The 19,544-nt window shown below is 39.2% G+C and overlaps 1 protein-coding gene across 5 annotated transcripts; it reads left to right on the forward strand.

The window, feature by feature from the left end:
* The first annotated feature begins 379 nt into the window (after positions 1 to 379).
* Positions 380 to 16,533, forward strand: LOC101480751 (mitochondrial carrier homolog 1). Of its 5 annotated transcripts, none has more exons than XM_004545914.3 (13): positions 380 to 500; positions 677 to 829; positions 4,134 to 4,218; positions 4,302 to 4,408; positions 6,139 to 6,201; positions 7,107 to 7,164; positions 8,807 to 8,858; positions 8,990 to 9,049; positions 9,141 to 9,234; positions 13,844 to 13,891; positions 13,977 to 14,044; positions 14,920 to 14,995; positions 15,603 to 16,533. In XM_004545914.3, exons 1-13 carry the CDS (start codon positions 483 to 485, stop codon positions 15,666 to 15,668), a joined length of 948 nt encoding a protein of 315 aa, XP_004545971.3. In that variant the 5' UTR covers positions 380 to 482; the 3' UTR covers positions 15,669 to 16,533. The 5 variants fall into 5 exon arrangements, with proteins under 5 accessions (XP_004545971.3, XP_004545972.3, XP_004545973.3 ...); XM_004545915.3 differs by having other exon boundaries at positions 6,142 to 6,201; XM_004545916.3 differs by lacking the exon at positions 380 to 500 and having other exon boundaries at positions 536 to 829.
* Positions 16,534 to 19,544: the final 3,011 nt, after the last annotated feature.

A 19,544-nucleotide genomic window follows, 5' to 3' on the forward strand; every position in this document is an offset into this window, starting at 1 on the left:
TGAATGGATGGATGAGCTGACTGAGCCATGAACAGCACTGCTATTTTGAAGCATGGAAGGCTGATAGTCATGTATGTATGTAATTAGAAATGACCATATGCATACAACGTTTTTTTTTGTTTTTTGTTTTTGTTTTTTGTGGTTCCTGATTTCGTCAGGAATATTTAAAAATAATGCATCATTTTAAAATAAAAAAAAAAAGAAAAAAAAAGAAAAATACTGCTACTAAAATAAAATAGTGAGAAACAGCGAGATTAAGTCCGTCCAATCGGCTTCTTCTAGATCCAGAATTAAATTAAGCACTATAAGAAAAAATATACCAGTTTATACGTTTTTAACCAGCATGCTACACAAGCCTTTCAATATTTATTATTTATTTCTAGAATTTAAGGCAGACTACCCAAGAGGCGCTGTTAATCTCTGTCCACGCTGACAGGAAGCTCTCTGGCTGTGGCAGATAAGAAGTACACGCACGTGTTTTTATGACTTCACGAGTTTTGGTAAGAGATAGCTATTTTTAGACAGAATACGTTGTGAAATCTGCTCTCACTCACGCCTGCATTTTACTCACTAGAAAACGTCTCCACTTAAACTATTATTCTGAAAAGCGGAAGTTGTTTTTGTTGTTTGATACACAACGCTAATGATTCGTCTCCCTCGTTCACGGTAACTAAAGATGGAGTCGCCAGAAAACCTGCATGGTCCAGCAGTCGGTGTCGCGCAGGATGCTACACCAACCACCGTGGACGTGGACACCGCAGTGTTTCTGCTGGGAGCGGGTGTAACAACCCTCACACACCCGCTGCTGTACGTCAAGCTGCTAATACAGGTAGCCGATGTAGCTAGCTAACAGTCATCATAGAGGCTGAATATGAATATACAGCTTCCGTGCTGTTTTTGGAAATATGTCAACTCATGCTTCTATTTACTCATTTAGCTTAGCAGTGAAATGTAATCGCTTGCTGTGGGTTACATTTATAACCGCTATGGGCAGAAGAGTCTATAGTGTTGTCTTGTTTTCCTCATCGATACGAAATTGCGTTTGACTTTTAAATCCGAGCCTCACCTCAAAAATACTGTAAATCTAAGCAGTTATTTCTGCTCCGTCGAACCATTTACAAATGTACTGTTTATACAGGTGGAAAGCTGCAGTCAGCTGAGACTGAAGATGCCACTAATGTTTCTCCCACTAAAACGTCCAGATGAACAGAATAAACTTTTTAGGATTTCCTTACCTGGATGATGCATCAAGACATTCTGTTGTGCTCATTCTGTAAAACCCTCCAAACTTAGAATGAACATCCAGCATTGTTTTAAACACTGAAAATGTATTGCAAAAGCTGGATGACAGGAAAAACTATAAGCCCCGAGTCTTGTAGTCAAAGACTCTGATGGCTCTACTGTGAGGTCCGTTTTCCATTTTCTCCAAATTTTAAACACACTTGACTTGGAACAAGCTACATCTTTATTTTGGGGCCATGCTTTTGTTTACTTAGCCAGATGTTACAACTTGTTAAGGTCTGCAAGCACCCTCTTTTCACTATTTTGAATAATTAGGTACATATATATATATATATATATATATATATATATATATATATACACATGTGTGTATGTGTGTGTATATGTATATAGATAGATGTGTATAACTCCCTGCTCCCCCCTGCGGGTGGTCTATCCTTCAAGCTCGGATCCTCTACCAGAGGCCACTTCCTTTATCTGTTGGTGGTACATACCGTGCTGGGGCCTGTCCTTCCATGATTTTATGAGAGAGATAATCTCTGAATAATACTTAAATCTATTAGCCAGAACTAACCAACCAAGTCGGTGATGCCATGTGGCACAAGATGGCGCTAAACGTGTTCTGCTTTTGAAAGCAGGTCTCCTAAATGAACCTTTACTCTTGTAGTGTTTCATGTTCACTTTAATTAAAGCAATGTGATTTGTTTGGGGCCTCTTTAATGAAGCCAGTTCTTAAACATAAAATAGCTTCGATCCACTGCAGATGCTTGTGATGGACGACCTGTCCAACGTGCACTTTGGGTGTCACTCTGTGACAGCTGGGTTGAACTGCGTGGACTGATAGTTTTGTGTCACATCTGTAGTTTGAGGATGTGCTTTCAGAGTTTTTACTGTGTTTTACTTTATTCAAATCAAGGTTGGTGATTCCATAACTTTTGATAGGACTGTAGACTGTACACCTCACAGTCATTAGATTTCAGCGATCGCCTGTGAAATATTTTTGAACTCATGTGCCCAACAGCTCTCTTCACCATCTGTATTTAAGATTTATTTAAGTTTTTTTCAGTGCAGACTTTAATGTGAACATGCTGTTCTGGCACACTGATGTCCAAAAATGTGGAAATTTTACACTGATTTTTCTTCTAGCTTGTCATCTGTAAACCACATCACTTAACATGATTGGTCCTTTATTGTGATTTTTGCCTCTAAATAACAGCAAAACAAATTTAGTTGTTCTACACTTTATCTAGTTATTGGTGATTCTGCTTTAATCGTCTTTCAGGCGTCAGAGCAGATGACATTGAAGGAGACATGAATCTGCTGGTTCAGGATAAATATAGATTCAGTAAAATCATAATTCATGTTGGCAGTAATGACACTGATCACATCAATTGGAGGTCACTACAATGAATATTGAATTGGTGTGTAACTTTGCAAAGCAGTGTCAAACAGTTTTTTTTTCTGATTAAATCCCTTGAATTAGATTATCTAATGAACCCACTCTGAGCTAATGCTGAGTTTTCAGATCTTGTGAGGAAGAAGGTTGGAGAGACAGTGAGCACAACTGGATCTGAAGATGTACTCATCCTTTTGTTCCGTGTTGATTGGAAATCCAGATCCTAACCCAAACCCGGATTCTTTCATCTAACACCGGAAAAATAAGCAAAAGGGTAAAAAACAAAAACAAGCCAGTGTGCAGGTTCACAGTGTGGACAGCATCCCAACATCCCTTTAGTGTCTTTGCTGGAATTTTCAACTGTGAACTGTTCCAGTCAGCTTAACTGCTTATCTTGCAGAAGACAAAGGGATAAACCCTGAATCTCTTCTTCACCTAATTTTTATACCTCTGTTACAGAATGGCACAGCTTCTCAGGTGACATCTGGCCTCACCCATTGTGACATCCAGTCATGTGGTTGACAACTGATCAGCCACCCTTATCATTCTCTCTCTATCTGTTTGACTTTTCCACATAGCTGATATAAACCAAAGTTTAAACCTCCATCCACCCATTTCCTTCTGCTGATCGAGGCAGCAGCCTAAGCAGAGAAGATCGCACACAAACATTTGTACAGAATACACAGCACACTTACACACTGTATTTAAGAAGTCAGACGTCCTTTTAGATTAGTGCCTCGTTGGTGTCACTCACTCCCACACACGTCACATCTTTTCCACACACACATGAACACTTACTTTCCAAGGTTGTTTCTACACAGCTTCTCAGTAAGAGGACTGTGATTGGAATCATTGTTATAGATTATATTTTCTTATTCATGATATTGGTCAAAGCTACACCTGATTAGACTCTGATTAGCTTTAAGCTATAATTAACTATCAGCAAAAACACATGTGTTATGGTTCAACACCTGATTCAGAGTCACACTGCTGCAGTCGTATGCAGACGCTAATCTGCACGGGCCAAATCTGGATCATGTCTGCAAAAATCCAGCCATGAGAATAATTTTCATACTCAACCCATTTCTCATTTGACATATTAGTCAGACGTGTACTTTGTTTTATGTCTTGATTAAGAATAAAGCTGATTTACTATTAGCAAAAGCACATCCAGATAAACTGGTTTTTATTGAGGGCGGCGTTTTTATTCCAAAAGGCAAATTGATGACACGTTGCTGAGATGGTCATCTTTCTTTAATTTCATCTCATTCAGTGTTTACATTTTTTACTCTTTCATTTTGGCTCATTATGTCTGTTTTTCAAAACCTGAATTGTTCTGTCTGTCACTGATTTAAAATAATGATTTAAATGTATTTTGGTCAGTTGTTTAAGTCGTCCAGTCTGTTCTTGGAAAGCAAACACCCGAAGCTGTAGTTGAATAAAAGAAAATGGTCATGTAGAGAATCTGTTTAATTGAAACTGCTGTTGTCTCCAGGTGGGACATGAGCCTCTTCCCCCGACTGTGGGAACAACTATGTTTGGAAGGAGAGTTTTATACCTGCCCGGCTTTCTCTCTTATGGTGAGTGAAGTGGGATTAATGGATGACTTATCGTCTAACTGGACAAAGCATGAACATTTTACAGGACATGAATTTGTTTTCAGCGCAGCATATTGTGAAGGTGGATGGAAAGAGAGGACTTCTTCGTGGCCTCTCACCACGTATTGTATCCAGTGCCATCTCTACTGTGGTGAGGAGCAAAGTTAAACAGGTAAGCAGGAAATGAGATTAAGATGGTACAAAGGGTACAACCCTTCTTGCTAAGATGAATAAGCAGATGTTTCTCTATAGCTGGATCCATCAGAGGTGCCTGTATAAGTCATTTGAATTAGCAGTTCTGACAGTGTGACCTCCATCAAGAATCTCTGTGATTCAACTTGAACTTAACATTAAACTGTTAAAACTGTTAAAAATTCCCTTTGTTATCTTTAGATTTCAACCTGGACAAGCTGGAGTATTGTATTGATTGTAACTCTTTAAAATCTGAAAGATAAAGAACAAAAACGGAGCTGCATATGTTCTATATGTTCTATTGCAAAGGCTTATACAGAAGCACAATGATGATAGCCAATGATGAGGGCACGCTCTGTACTTTACACAGAGTGTGGGAACCAAACTGTTAAACAGCTGATATTAGACTTTCCTTACCTGCCTTCGTATTAAAAACGAATACGTATAAACACTACACTCTGACTTTTCCCATACTGCAGTGTTACTGAATTATTACTTTAACATGCTGCTGAATGTTTCACGTCACAGTGTTTCAGATACAGCACAGGGTCACTGTGCTTATATTTATGTGGCCCCAGCAGGGCCATGCTGCAAATAAGATTTTCCCCTGTGTATTTAAATGCCTCTAAAACAAGAGGCATTTGCCAAGTGTGTGAAGATTACAGGCACTCGTCTGACACTATACTGCACTAACACAAGTACAGTTTTATGAAATGAAATCAAATTGTCATTGTTTTCCAAAAACCTGTGGATGGAATTTAAGATGATTAAAACTCGAGACATGCCTGTGGTCTCAATGATCTGTAATTGGCTGAAACAGCTCGAACAGGAAGTGATTTATTTACTGCCACCTTATTATTAAAGCTAAATTAATAATATTCAGTGTTGAATAGAAACCTTGGGTTTTTATCGTTCTCCTGTATGAATCACTAACAGCAAGCTCTCCCAGCTTTGCAGGCTGCTTTTGTCTGGAGGAAAGTCTCCTGAATCAGTGGGATGCCATTTCCAGTGTTTGTGTTCCCTTTTTGTTGTGATGTCCTGACAGAGGACAAGTTATTTCAGGTTTCATGCCAATGTTGTGCTAATGTTTTGGTTTTTTTTTTTCTTTAAATAATATTTTTAATTAGGTTTTTATTGCTGCTCAGTGTTGTTGTCATTACTGGTTCAGTTTTTGACAAAAGCACATTCAAAGCTTTTTCCCATTCAGTGAATTTTCATAATGATAATAATCCTCTGCTGTCACATTGCTGTAACACATGGATTTTCAGCCAGGGCACAGTTTGATAGCAGAAGTGTTACAATAGGAATCAATTTCAATTCCTTTTTATTATCAATTAATTCATTTTTGCCTTTCATGTAAACATGGTCTGTAATTTTCTGTAATCTTGCTGCAGTTTGTAGTCAAAATATTAGTGAAGTTCAAAGGACTTACATGTTGTTTATTTGTTACCAGTTACAAATAAGAACAGCTGATGTGCTTGAATAGGCCTTTGAGAGATGACAGGCAGTAAAGTGTAATCACTGTGCTCACGCATATGATTTTATTTAAAACATGCATAAGAATTTGGTTCTGCAAAAATAAACTTGGGTTTTTAAGTGATTGTGCAGGTGGAGCTGTAGATGATTGATGTTGTCGATGAATGTTATGTTCTTTAAATATCTGATTACACAATAGTGTGTTTTGAAGGGTAATCGGAGTTCTTTGTTCAGCAGATAGACGTCCTGTTTAAGAACGGCGACCAGCAGAATTCACTCAGGAAAGTGGTCAAAGAGGTGAGACAACTCTGTGAGGGCTGTTCTTCACTTCTTTCATTTTGAGTGTAGCTGAACTGATGTACAAATGTTTCCTTATTCATAAGTTGTGAAAAAGACAGAATACGATGATTTGAAAATCATTTAAGCCCTAAATTTAAAGGGTAAATGGTTCAATGATGATCAGTATCAAATGCTGTAACTGATAGATTTGGTTTTATTTGAAAACAATATTGGATCCTTTTTGATTAATCAATGCATTTCCAGAAAATTGTGAGGGCACAGCGTAAAACCTGAAATGTGGTATCATGCCACAAAATAAAAACCTTGCAAAACATCTTAGAACTAGTTACTACAAGTTTTCCACTACTTCCTACTGGACCTGGTTTTTAAGGTTTCCCATTGGTTTCCTAATTTGCAAATTAATGATCAAGAAAAATGACCTCAACGCCCACTGTCCGTCAGTAGTGCTAATTATAGTCATTATAAAAAAATGTAATATTTATAACTTTATACTGTTTATATATGGGGAAACCTGCCGTCATTTGCAGGACCGTAAATGGACCAAAAGCGAGTTGGACCTCCTTTTGCCTTCAGAATTGTCTTAATTCTTCATGGCAGATTTTCAACCAGGTCCTGAAAGGATTCATCAGAGATTATGTTCCTTAAAAAATGCCAAAAAGTGTCTAGAAACAACCTTCATCCCTAAAATACTTTTTTGAGAAACCAAATGTTGGTAGGGACCAGAAATTGTGCATAATTCCTGTTAGGAAGTTCTTATATTTTCCCTGGAATTTCTCTGGGCAAATTTGAGACAGGCAAGTGGTGATCAAGTGAAAAATCTGGAAAGCAGAGGATATTTGTAGACATTGTCTTGCTATTTCTGGCTTTGAAAAACGTTCTCTTTACATTGCTTTGTCTCCCAGACCTCACATGAGATGATCATCCAGTGCCTGTCCAGAGTAGCCACCCATCCTTTTCATGGTATGTCAGCAACCGGAAATGTTTATTCTGCCATGAAACATTTCTTTTGAGTAAATAAAAAAAGCTAGGCAGAGATTAGTAAAATAAAATAGTGCTGCAGTCACCTTACAGGAAGAGATTTCCTGGTTTGAACTCCAGCTCCTGAGCGTCCAATGGGTTCTGTGGCTCCGCCCACAATCTAAAGAGACGCATGTTTGTGAGTCTAAAGTGAATGTAGGTCTGAGGTAGATAAAGTGCTCAAAGTTTATAGAACAAAGCACTCTGTCAACATATGATTAAAATGTGACTGTATTCTAAATAAATGTGTGTCGTCAGTATAACTAAAAAAAGTACTGTGTTCTTTTTCTGTTGTTTTTAACTACTGATTAAGTATTTTCAGTGTTGGGAAGGTTACTTTTAAAATGTATTCCATTACAGAATACAGAATACATGCCCCAAAATGTATTCTGTAACGTATTCCGTTACGTTACTCAATGACAGTAACGTATTCTGAATACTTTGGATTACTTAATATATTATCATGCTTTTTACAACAACGTGAATGTACTATTGCTGTGATTTATTACTATTACTGAAGGTCCGCGACTCCGAACTGTAGTAAAGGGACCTCTGACTAATACGGCGGGGTCCCTGTCAGCTCGTAGCCGAAAAATAGCTTTACTTTGTTGTGTGGGTCAACTTTTCTTGCAAGAGACAGAGAGAGGCGTTGAAAGGCTGCTCCAACGGAACTTATTGTTTTCGGAGGAAAACACGAACACGGTGTACAGTCGAGTCTTAATAGCTTACTTACAACTGGGCTCGTCAGGCTCTCTTCTTGGCTGAAGTGGTTATTATTATATTTACATGCTTCCAGCTCCCGTTTTTCCTCGATGACAACTCGTACCTTTCCACTCCCCTTTTTCTCCCTCCTTGCGCTCACAGACCCATAACGTGTATGGCAGTCCATTCTCTCTGCAACACGGACTACACTGAACATGATGCTACATTCTTTAGAGCTATGCTTGTAGCATTCTGCCTGTTAGCTTAGCACAACAACAACAACAACAACAACGAAAAGGCGCTCTCTCACCCAGGAAGCACACAGTCGCAGAGAGAGAGAGAGAGCGTAACCCTGTAACCATGGCAACCGTAACGCTGCTGCCTGGAACAACAGAACGTAGCTGTCAAACAAAACCCAAACAGTCCTGACCCGCGACAATATGAACCAGGAAAGTACCGCAGTGTAATCCATTTATTTCAACAAAGTAACTGTATTCTGAATACCACCTTTTTAAACGGTAACTGTAACGGAATACAGTTACTCATATTTTGTATTTTAAATACGTAACGGCGGTACATGTATTCCGTTACTCCCCAACACTGAGTATTTTTAATTGAATTCTGTCTTTACTGCGTGCTTTGAAAATTTGTAACTCCTTTTAATGCCTGATTGTGAACAGTGGCCTAAAATGTGAAGGTAGTGATTTGAGTCGTCACATGAAGCAGGAATCTCATGTTGGACTAACAGACTTGTTTACATATTGAACTATTCTGAGGCATCAATCTTTGTTTGCAGTTTACAGTATGTAGCATGTTCCCAGTCCTCATGAAAGTGTTATGTTGTCTGAATGAAATGATCTGATAAACCTTTCTGCGTTGGCAGTTATGTCGGTACGCTGCATGGCTCAGTTTGTTGGCAGAGAAGTCAAGTATGGGTAAGACTTTGGTTTGTACATAAATTTCATACAAGTGTTTTGTAGATGAAGAAAGTGGATTAAAAGAAACATTCTACACTCACATCTACATAAAAAAGCAAGATGATATTAAAGGTCTGTCTGATTTTTAGTGGGATGCTCAGCTGTATGGTCAAGATTTTCAAGGAGGAAGGAGTTGCTGGCTTCTATGTGTGAGTCATGCTTTTATTAGTACAGTCTGTCCTGCTCAGATATCGTGATCTTTCACCTCCAACCATCATAGCAGTGTTTGTGTGTTTGCAGTGGTTTCATACCGCATGTCCTGGGAGAGGTTCTGTTTCTGTGGTGTTGTAATCTCCTGGCTCACTTTATTAACACCTATGCTGTGGATGAAAGTGTAAGTCTGTCACCTTTACCTATTTCAACAAGCTTTGACAATAAATATAATTTTATAATAGTACTGTATTTTTATTAGGAAAACTATTGTATGTTCTAGGTGGGCACTTGAAGAGCATGTTCAACACCCGCTCTACCTCCTGAGCCACACCTACCTTTGAGGTTGTGCCTCAGAAGGTAGAGCGCCCTTATTTTCCACAAAGCAAAAAAACAGAATTTAAAATGTAGTCAAAATGCAAAAATTAGATAACATTAAGTGGCTCAAGTGTAATGGACAGTACAGTGCAGTAAGGGGGATTAAACAATGGGAGGTTGCACACTTGACAGATTAACAGATGAATCTCTGTATTATACGTATTATCCTGTTCATGTGGTATCAAAGATTTCCTGTGTACATTCAAAAACATACCGTAAGAGCTACAATGTGACAAACAAAAGAGCTCTCATGCAACTTTAAAATTCCTGTCATAATTTAAAATCTGTTAATATAATCCAATTTGTATCCCTTCAACAAAATAAGACCAGATTCCTGTCAACAGAGCAAAGGCCCGGAAGTACACCGGAATATTATAACACTTAATTTAGAAAGAAATCTAAACTTTATATAAATGATTGCAAATCTTAGAAATCTATTTGGCCAATGCTGCTAATCATACAAAACACAAAATATTTTCTTAAAGTTGACACTGGCTATCCTGATGTGATAATGGACTTGCACTTATATAGTGCTTTTCTGCTCCACTTGGCCCATTTCCACACACACAATCTTACAAGTACATTTTTCTATGTCTGAGTGCTTTCTATAGAAAAATATATTTTTGACATCTGACGTTATTAGCCATTTCAGGGTCAAAACTCTTCTTTAAAGAGTTAAAAATGGTCTTTTATCTTCTATAAAATGATAGGTTTGGCTGTTCTCCCAGATGTTCCAATCAAATTTAACACTGAGGCATCCATGAAAAAGAGGATTCACAAGGTTCAAAGAAAGTTATCTCACTGAAAATGATATGCCATGTTCTGACTGAAGGATTTATAAAAACAGCTAAAAGTTGTAGCTCTGCTATCACTATGAATATAATACAAGAAACAAAACATTCTCATCTTAATGTAACAGTTGAAGTCTTAGTTAGTCGAGTGGTTCAGGGGGTTGGGAAGCTCATCTTGTAATCGGAAGGTTGTAAGTCTTGGTCGTATTGGTCGTTGTGTCCTTGGGCAAGACACTTCACCTACCACCTACTGGTGTTGGCCAGAATGGCCGATGGCGCGATATAGCTGCCTTGCTTCTGCCCCAAGGCAGCTGTGGCTAAAACTGTAGCTTGCCTCCACCAGTGTGTGAATGTGAGAGTGAATGAATAGTGGAATTGTAAAGCGCTTTGAGGATCTCGAAAAGCGCTATATAAATGCAATCCATTATTAGTCTGAGAGTCCTTTTTTTTTCTTTTCTTTTCTTTTTTTAAAATTTCAACATTCAAATATTTGGCGTCTAGCGGACTGTGAGCCCATGGATTCTAATTACATCGTAAGGTTTTAAAAACTGAGCTTAAAAATGCAGTGCACATGAATAGTGCTAATAAAAAAGCAGAGAGGCCTACAGTGAACATAGATTATTTTTAAGGGGTTTTTTAGTATTGTTTGTATTAAAACAAAATACAAAGCATTACAATACATGAAAAAGACAATAGCATTAAAAAAGGAGGAGTTTGGACCCAGAGGCAGGGTTGTTACATCATCACTTAACAAGTGGATAGTCTCATAGACAAAAAGCTAAGCTAGTGTTTATGGCAGAGGTATTATTATCATCATCACCAGCTAGACAAAAGCCTGGGCTAGGCTAATGACAAAGTTGCCTTATTGCAAATAAACAACATACAGAAGAGGCACACTTGATACATGCAGACCATTAAGCAGTGTTGGAACACACTGTGGTACCATACGCTCGAAAGCATCAGTTGAACAGAAAGTAGTGTGATGGTACAAGAATGGTGAGAAAAAGGTGATTAACAATGGAAGAGAGACAGACCTTCATATAAATGTCGGTCTGTCCTACAGAGAAACTGCAAAGAAAGTCAAGGTGTCAGTGAGTTTAGTTTCCTTCAGCATCCAAAGGCTCAGAAACAAACTGACAGGAAGAGGTCTGCAGACCCAAAGACACGACTCAATCAGAGGACAAGTTTCTGAGAGTTAACAGCTGTGTGATGGGCAGCTCACAGGACAACAGCTTCAAGCAGCTTAATAGTGGTCGTAGTAAGAAAGTCTCAGTTTCAGCTGTGAAGAGAAGACTTTGAGCTTCAGGTTTGACAGGACGAGTTGCAGCAAGAAAGCCAGACGTCAGAATAAGACAAAGAGGCTTGGCTGGGCCGTGAAACACCACCATTGGACTACTGAAGACTGGAAGAAGGTATTATGGACTGATGGATCAACATTTGAAACCTTGTGTTCATCACAGAGGATCTTTGTGGTCGAGTAGGTAAAGGATGGTTCCACAGTGTGTGGTGTCAACCGTCAAACATGGAGGAGGAAGTGTGATGGTCTAGGGCTGTTTGCTGGATCCAGGGTCGGTGACTTGTACAGAGTGAGAGGCTCCCTGAACCAAAACACGTACCACAGCATTGTGCAGCACCATGCAGGACCCTCTGGTATGAGCCTAGTTGGTCAAGGCTTCATCCTACAGCAACATAAAGACCCAAAACATAGATCCAAGCTGTGCCAGAACTACCTCAGGAACAAAGAACAAGGTGGTGAGCTTGAAAACATGGAGTCCAGCACAGTCTCCAGACTTAAACCCCATCGAGCTGGTTTGAACTGGACAGAAGAGTGAAAGCAAAGCAACCTACAAGGTCCACGTTTATGGGAACTAACCCTACAGATATGGGAGAATATTCGATTTCTATTGTAGAAAGAAGCCACGACTGTCTTCAGCTGTTATATCTGCCAAAGAAGGCTACTCTGATGGGTTAAAGGTTAGAATACACTTTGGTCTATAAACTGATTCCATGATTTCTTTTTTAACTCCAATTACTTATTTGTGCTATGCTTTCATTTCAGAGTGCAATCAGACAATAAACTGCGTAATTTTCAATAAAGAACTTGAAAATGTGGTGTTCTAAAACTTGTTACTGGTAGTTTATGAGGATTGCTGTGAAATTTTAGCTTCATATACTAGTTGTCTTTTGCATTTTACCAGATAGGTTTATTTTTTCATTTTTTTAATTACCCATTACTCAGACATTTTTATATATGTCTCCTATAATACATACAGTACATCTGGAAAGTATTCACAGAGCTTCATTTGTTCCACATTTTGTCATGTTACAGCCCTATTCATTGTTCACTGCAAAATGTTAAATACAATAACCTATAAAAGCAATTGCTTGAAATTCTTGCAAATTTATATTCATAAAGAGAAAAATATAACAAGTACTTAAATATTCACAGCCTTTGCTTAATACTTGAAACACCTTTGGCAGCAATTACAGCCTCATGCCTCTTTGAGAGTGATGCTACAAGCTTTGCATACCTATTTTTGGGCAGCTTATTTCCCATTCTCCTTTGTGGAACCTCAGCTGGGGAGCAGCAGTGCACAGCCATTTCTCTCCAGAGGGTTTCAGGCAGATTTCAGTCTGGGCTCTGGCAGGGCCAGACATTCACACAGTAGTCAGGCAGGTTCTCATGTGTCTTTTACTGAGAAGTAGGCTTCACCCTGGCTACTTGGAGTACAGGAATGGTTGTTTCTGAAAGCTTCTCCTCTCTCCACAGAGCAATGCTGGGAGCTCTTTACTAGAGTGCCCATCGGGTACTTGGGCATCTCCCGAATAAGGCCCTTTTACCCAGATCATGTAGATTGACATGGTCAGACAGTTCTGGTGGTTCCAAATGTCTTCCATTTACGGACAATGGAGGCCACTGTGCTCATTAGAACCTTCAGTGCTGCAGAAATCTTTCTGTAGCCACCCTCAGATCTGTGCCATGATACAATCCTGCCCCTGAGGTCAATTCCTTGGTCTTTATTGATTACAAAATCATCCAGTGATCTATAGTGTCCGGGTACCATGCACATGTTCATATGTCTTATCAATATTTCATTCCTCTGCAGCCCATCCTGTGAGAGTGGTGGTCCCACAGTAAACCCACTTAGCTTTTTCATGCTGATCCTTGCCAGGCTGTGAGCTCAGGCTTGGCCAGCAGACGTTCACCCATAAGCCTCTATCCTGTTCCTGGTGACAGGGTAGGATCCCCGCTGACCCTGTCCCGAGCAGGCTACATTGAACCTTTATTAGATTTATTATACTGCGTAGGATGTCTGGCTCCTCACCCAGGACCAGTTTGATTTCGAAGACCCTACCAGTAGCAAATTGCACTTGACAACAAAGCTTCTGGGATTACTGGAGCACACAAACCCATCACCCTCACACACCAAAAACGAAAATGATGAATGAAAGAAAACGTGTAATACCGGTGTTTCAGAGACACTTGTATATGCTTACATGGTAATTTGTTGTTTATTATACAAACGATTGTAACTATTGAACTTTAAGTGCATTAGTTTTAGTTTCTGGAAACATGTAAATTCCTTCAATAACATTTCCCCCTCTCTTTACATTTCTTTGCAGTTCAGTCAGGCCTCTGCAGTGAGAAGCTACACTAAATTTGTGATGGGCGTAAGTTCTCTCTTCAGACCATGAAAGGTTTCTCCTGTATGTCATAATTCAGTAATAATGCAGTGTGCGTTTTGTGCCTCATTAGATTGCAGTAAGTGTCCTTACATATCCATTCATGCTGGTTGCTGATCTTATGGTGGTAAACAATTGTGGGTGAGTCATTAAGCTAAACACAGTTATGAACTTAAAATGTAATATTGATTTAAACCTGATGCCGTAGACTCTTTCAAGGTTTATAATTAGCTTTTTATCGCACTCATATTAAATGGTTTCAGCGATTGTTTTTTTTTTTTCTCTCACCAACTTGAAACATGATGCTGTGATTGCAGGTCTGTGGAATACAAAAGAATAAAAAGACAAAAGTTGCACAAACCTTCTGGAAAAGGTTAAATTTAGTCAACAAAGATTAGAGAAACTGGAGCTCATATCATTTATAACTTTTTAAGGGTAATTTCAATCAGATGGCAGTTGGATTCCTGATCTCATAGATTTTTTTCATACAATGATTAAGAACAAAGTGGTGAAATTCTAAATGAGGAACTTCCTGTTTTTCATATGACTGCCACATACATGTTTTCTAGCAGCTTAGATTTATATATATATATACTACGAAGGAAGGGCTTTTGTATGTGCTTTCCAGGTTATGTCCAATAATTTCAGCAGAACTGAAGTTGTAGAAATATTTCAAGGACCACTGGTAGACAAAGGACAAGCACCAGTGCTCATAACAAAAGTTAAAGTTTTAAATATGTTTACAGATTCCTCCATGAACTGCTCTTGTGTTACCATGTAGGCATTGATTGGAGTCTGACAGCATTTCCAAATCACTAAAGATCTCGAAATCTGACTAATGTGAGGCTCATACAATAAATGGTTCATCATTTTTACACTTGAAGTTTGTCTCCAGAACAGGGGCTTTTTGTGCTACATTAAAGTCTTTATTATGTTTACAGTAAATATGCTTTTAATATTTTTTTGCAAAATAATCGCTGATGCTTCAGTCTGACTGCTGAGCTTTGTCTTGTCAGACTGGCTGCAGGACTTCCTCCTCTGTCGCCCGTCTTTAGCTCCTGGCTGCACTGCTGGAATCACCTGAGCAACAAGGTACACTCACTATGTCACATGGCATTTGATTCCTTAATGCCATTTTATTATTCCATGACCAATTCACTGGAACTCAAAATAGAGGTAATAGAGATGCTGATGGATGCAGAAGCTTTAGGAATGTTCAAATTAACAATCTGTAAAAGAAGGAATGCACTGGCTGGTTCAGCAACACCAAAAGGCCTGAAGAGGTAGAATTTTTCCTTAGATCAGAAAAAACATTCACAGTATGTAGCCATGTCAAGAAAGGAGGTAGTCGGTCTATCACTGTCAAAATCTATAATCAAGAAACACCTTTGTGAAGATAAATGCAGAGGGTTCACAAAAAAGTGGAAACCACTTGTACACTACAGTAGGATAGTGGAGAGTAAGCAGGACACTGCCTGTCAAATAGGGTGGAGGTAGTGATGCAGCATGTGCATGTATGGATGCCAAGGGAACAGGTCACTTGCTGATAGAAGTAGCAGGGTGAACTGCGACGTGTACAGGCCTATGCTCTCTGCTCAGGCAAAGCATACTGCAAAAGCCAGTCAGAAGACCAGAGCTGGAGTTCCCCAGTGCACTATATATTTTCCTATATTCCTTCTCTTTGTCTCCCTCACGCCAGGGTCACCTCTTTAGAGGATCCAGTTTCTTTTTCCGCCGAGTGCCCTTGACCTCCATCGAGGACTAACATGGTCATCGCCACCACCTGCTGGGATGTTCTTCACCTTTTGCTCAGAAACATTTTCCAAAGATATCGATCCCTTCCTTTGTCATCAGCCTGCTGTATCCATCCAGACAGCTGGAGCAGCAGAACCTTTTTTGAAGTATGAGAAGCACATTCATTGTTATGATTATACCAGCTTCTACTCCTTTCCTCCCTGCTTCCAAACAATGCACCAACTATGGGCACCGTTTTGTTGCTGAGACTCACAAAGACATTTTAGAAATGATTCTCACATGAAATGATTTATTTGACTGACTTGCAGTGAGAACAGTACTTCCAAATTGCACCAATATGTTTGTTGGTACCTCTGCTATAGTCTGCAGCACTTTAAACATCTCTGGTTGTTTTAAAACTTGTCATTTTGCTTGATTTTAGATGTTATTAATCCACTCCAGTGTTGCAGCTGAACAGATGATCTGTTTTCAGTTTCTTTGCAATTAAAAACCTCTGTCTTTTTCTTGATGTTGCTCTTGCAAACTGAGTAAAGAGGTAATGCTATTTTTTTAAGTAAAAAATATTTTCTTTAAAAGAGGTTGGAGAAATGTATGAAAGTCAAGAAGCTCAAGATATTATATATGCCAGAGTCTAATAAAACGGAGAAATATGATTTTGAAGTTTGTACAATGTTTGCTTTTTTATCAGTCAGCCTTTAAACCTTTAAACCTGCCAATCGAGTGGTTTAAAAACCTGTTAACAGTCTGTTAGTTCTGAAAGCGTCCATGTTCGCTGATACATGTGACTGATAAATGAATTCTGCTTTATGTGTGTGACTCTAGTAACAACCCCACCTGCCTGTTTTTATTGATAAAAAATAAAATCTTTGCCACAACAGTGTTCACTTCATATTCAAAATGTGAAATATTATATAAGTTGTATACTGATGCTTTAAGATCCAATCTTAAGCAGTAAATAAGAACATATTGAGGGTTACTAGATATAGAATAGTAGATATAGAATAATAGAATAGTAAAGAATAGTTCATTGCCTGGGCCACTTTTTTTAACATGAATAAATAACTCACCGTTTTTCTAAGGCGACAAGTTTACATACTTTTTGAAGTTCTCTGAACTAATGAGGTTTTACAGTGATGAGCAGATAATCCATAGGTAAGTTTAAATTAACTATTCATTAGCTTTCTAACAGCCTGATATTCTGAGGCTTTGTAATATAAACACTGTAATAAAGGTTGCGAGCTTGAGTGCTACAGAACATCAGAGCTGATAATAAATTACGCCTGTAGTGTTCCCCCAACACAGGACGGCTCTGTTTAAAAAGTCCCAACCTCTGATCAATCAAGACTTTATTCGCCACATGCAGGTTGCCCTGCAGTGAAATGGGACCCCCCCCCCCCCCCCCCCCCCCCCCCCACACACACACACACACACACACAACACATATCACATGGGGTTACAGGTCGGAGATCGGTAGCGTTACAGAAAAAAACACTGAAATATACACTACAATGGGAAAGTACAAGAGGAAAAAAAGAGACCTCTACTTGTGCTGGGCTCCTGGGAGGACAGCATGAGAACAGGAAACAAAAAAACTCCTCTGCACAAAAAGAAGCACATGAATGTCCACAGCACAACATTATGGAAGACGTGACAAGCCACAGGGTTGGGTAGGGGGTGAGGAATAGTTCGAAGCAACGCAGCAGCCATCCTGCCCAGCGCTACCATTCCAGCGCGGGCTCAGACCCGCCATGTTCCCCAAGAGGGAGCAAGCATCGAAGGCGTTTGGAAAGGCAGGGGGATGAGTGTGTCTGCGATCCTGTGGGACTTGAACAGTAAGTAGTATAGAGCCTGATGGAGCCCAACATTTACTACCTCTGTTGTCCAGTCGTCTACCCTGACTCGTCTGTTAAGAAAAGAAAAAGCCAGTAACACCTGTGCACTTGGTAATTAACTGGGCCCAGTTTAGTGGCCTGAACAGCAGGCCCTGAGGTTCTGTAACTTTTAAAAGGCTCCAGTAACCTGTAGGAGCTATTTAAACTGAGGATGAATATTCAGGGTTTGCTGTTTCACAAATGATTAAAAGGAGAATGTCTACAATTTAGACTTTGGTGGATATTACAGGATATTTTATTAAAGCAGTTTGGCATGAGCAGAGCAGAAGCAGAGTCAAATAATAATAAATAATAAGCTGTTTGCATCATGGTGTTTCATATCCATGTTTTTAATCACAAGCTGGAGAATAATACTCAGACGAGACCCAGACACGGACAATGTCAAGGACTGGAGACTAGTTCGTGACATCGGTCATTCGACCATGGTTCTTCTTAGAAAGAAAATAACGACAACAACAGTGTTTAAGGGTTTCAGCACCTTTGTGTTTTTTGCATTTGACAGTGTTGTGATGGCTGCCTTTACAGCAAAACAGCACTCCTGCTTCCCAAGCTCTTCAAATAGCTGCACAAGCTGTCAAATTGTATTGTTTTGGTTTCAAAGAGACATGAAGCGTTCTTTCCAAAGTCTCACCTGCATCACCCCATTGTGTTCAGAGTGAAGGTAGGGCAGGTAGGTGATCTTTCCGATCCTTTTTGGATTTCCAGTGAGCAGTGGATAGGCAGCAGGTGAGTAGTAGCAGATAGCAGACCAGCTTCAGACAATCTGAGGAAGTAACAGGTTAGCGTGGGGAGTGATCCAAAGCACCGGTGACAGGAGACACAAGGAGCAAAACACTTAGCACAGAAAGTTACGAGGAGTTTAAAGCAAGCATAGAGGCCGATTTAGCAGTACAGAACATCTGACGACCTGGCGAACGTCTGAGGAGGTCCTAAATACATCCAGGGTGACTGCTGCAGATGACCAGGACTATGACAGATGTCACTTTGAGACAGATGCCCTCGATCCGTGTGACAATGATTGAAAAGATTTTAAGGTGCCAAATCTATAAAGTTCTAATCTCAACAGGTTTGTCCAATAAGAAAAGATAGTTTCATAAGAAACTAAATTCACTTCCAGCCCTATTTTATTGAACAGGAAGCGTTTTCACAGGGTTACACATCCATAAGATAGGGGGTGTTTGCCGTGTGATGGAGTGATACTGTGGTTTAGTCTCAGGTCATACTGCTCATTGAACAAAAAACACACAAATCAGGTGTTAAAATGCTAAACCTTGGGTTTTACCTCCACTGAGAAGTGAGGAGCAGCAGTTTTGAAAACTGAGCTGAATGTTAGCGGGAACGAACATCTCCAAAAACGTTGGAGCAGTTTTACACATGGAGTCTGTCTTGTTAGACTGACCAGAAGATTAGATCATTAATTTCTAGACTAGAAAATATTCATTAATATGAATTAATAATTAATTAAATGTTTAATAATAAAATTAACTGATATTTATTTAATTATTTATATATACTTTAATTGATGCCATATTTAATTAATACTTCATGATGTATTTATTTAATTCATTTTGGCACACATGGCCCTCTGTATTTGTCAGCCTGGCTAAAGCTCTGAAAACAAAGCCGGGGTTATTCCCATCTTATCTTTTTCAAGATATGTATTTACGAGTTACACCAGTACTTGTGATTTGTGGATTTCTTTGTTAGTATCCAGATGTATGTAACACTAATAACACAACAGCTGACCTCTGTGAGAGCAGAGTTGAGGTGGCTGCTCTGCACTGTGTTGGCACATGAAGAAGATAACACTGGAGGGATTACATCCATACACTCAGTTACAGCACTTTCAAAAAGACATCTCCTATAATGTATTCCCCGCTGCAGTGTAATTCATTATTGTAAATTTAAAGTTATTAAGAAGTGATTATGCAAAAGACGGTTTTCAGGAAACACTGTTAAATATTCAGTTTCTATCAGAACGAGAGCCAGAGTGT

The sequence above is a fragment of the Maylandia zebra genome, linkage group LG20 (assembly GCF_041146795.1).
Source record: "Maylandia zebra isolate NMK-2024a linkage group LG20, Mzebra_GT3a, whole genome shotgun sequence".
NCBI classification, from domain to species: Eukaryota; Metazoa; Chordata; class Actinopteri; order Cichliformes; family Cichlidae; genus Maylandia; species Maylandia zebra.

Excerpts from the sequence above, each read along its gene's own strand:
- LOC101480751 (XM_004545914.3), top strand. Across the intron at positions 4,409-6,138 it reads TGAGGAGCAAAGTTAAACAG|CAGATAGACGTCCTGTTTAA; the intron begins GTAAGCAGGAAA and ends TTCTTTGTTCAG. Across the intron at positions 14,996-15,602 it reads GGAATCACCTGAGCAACAAG|GGTCACCTCTTTAGAGGATC; the intron begins GTACACTCACTA and ends CCCTCACGCCAG.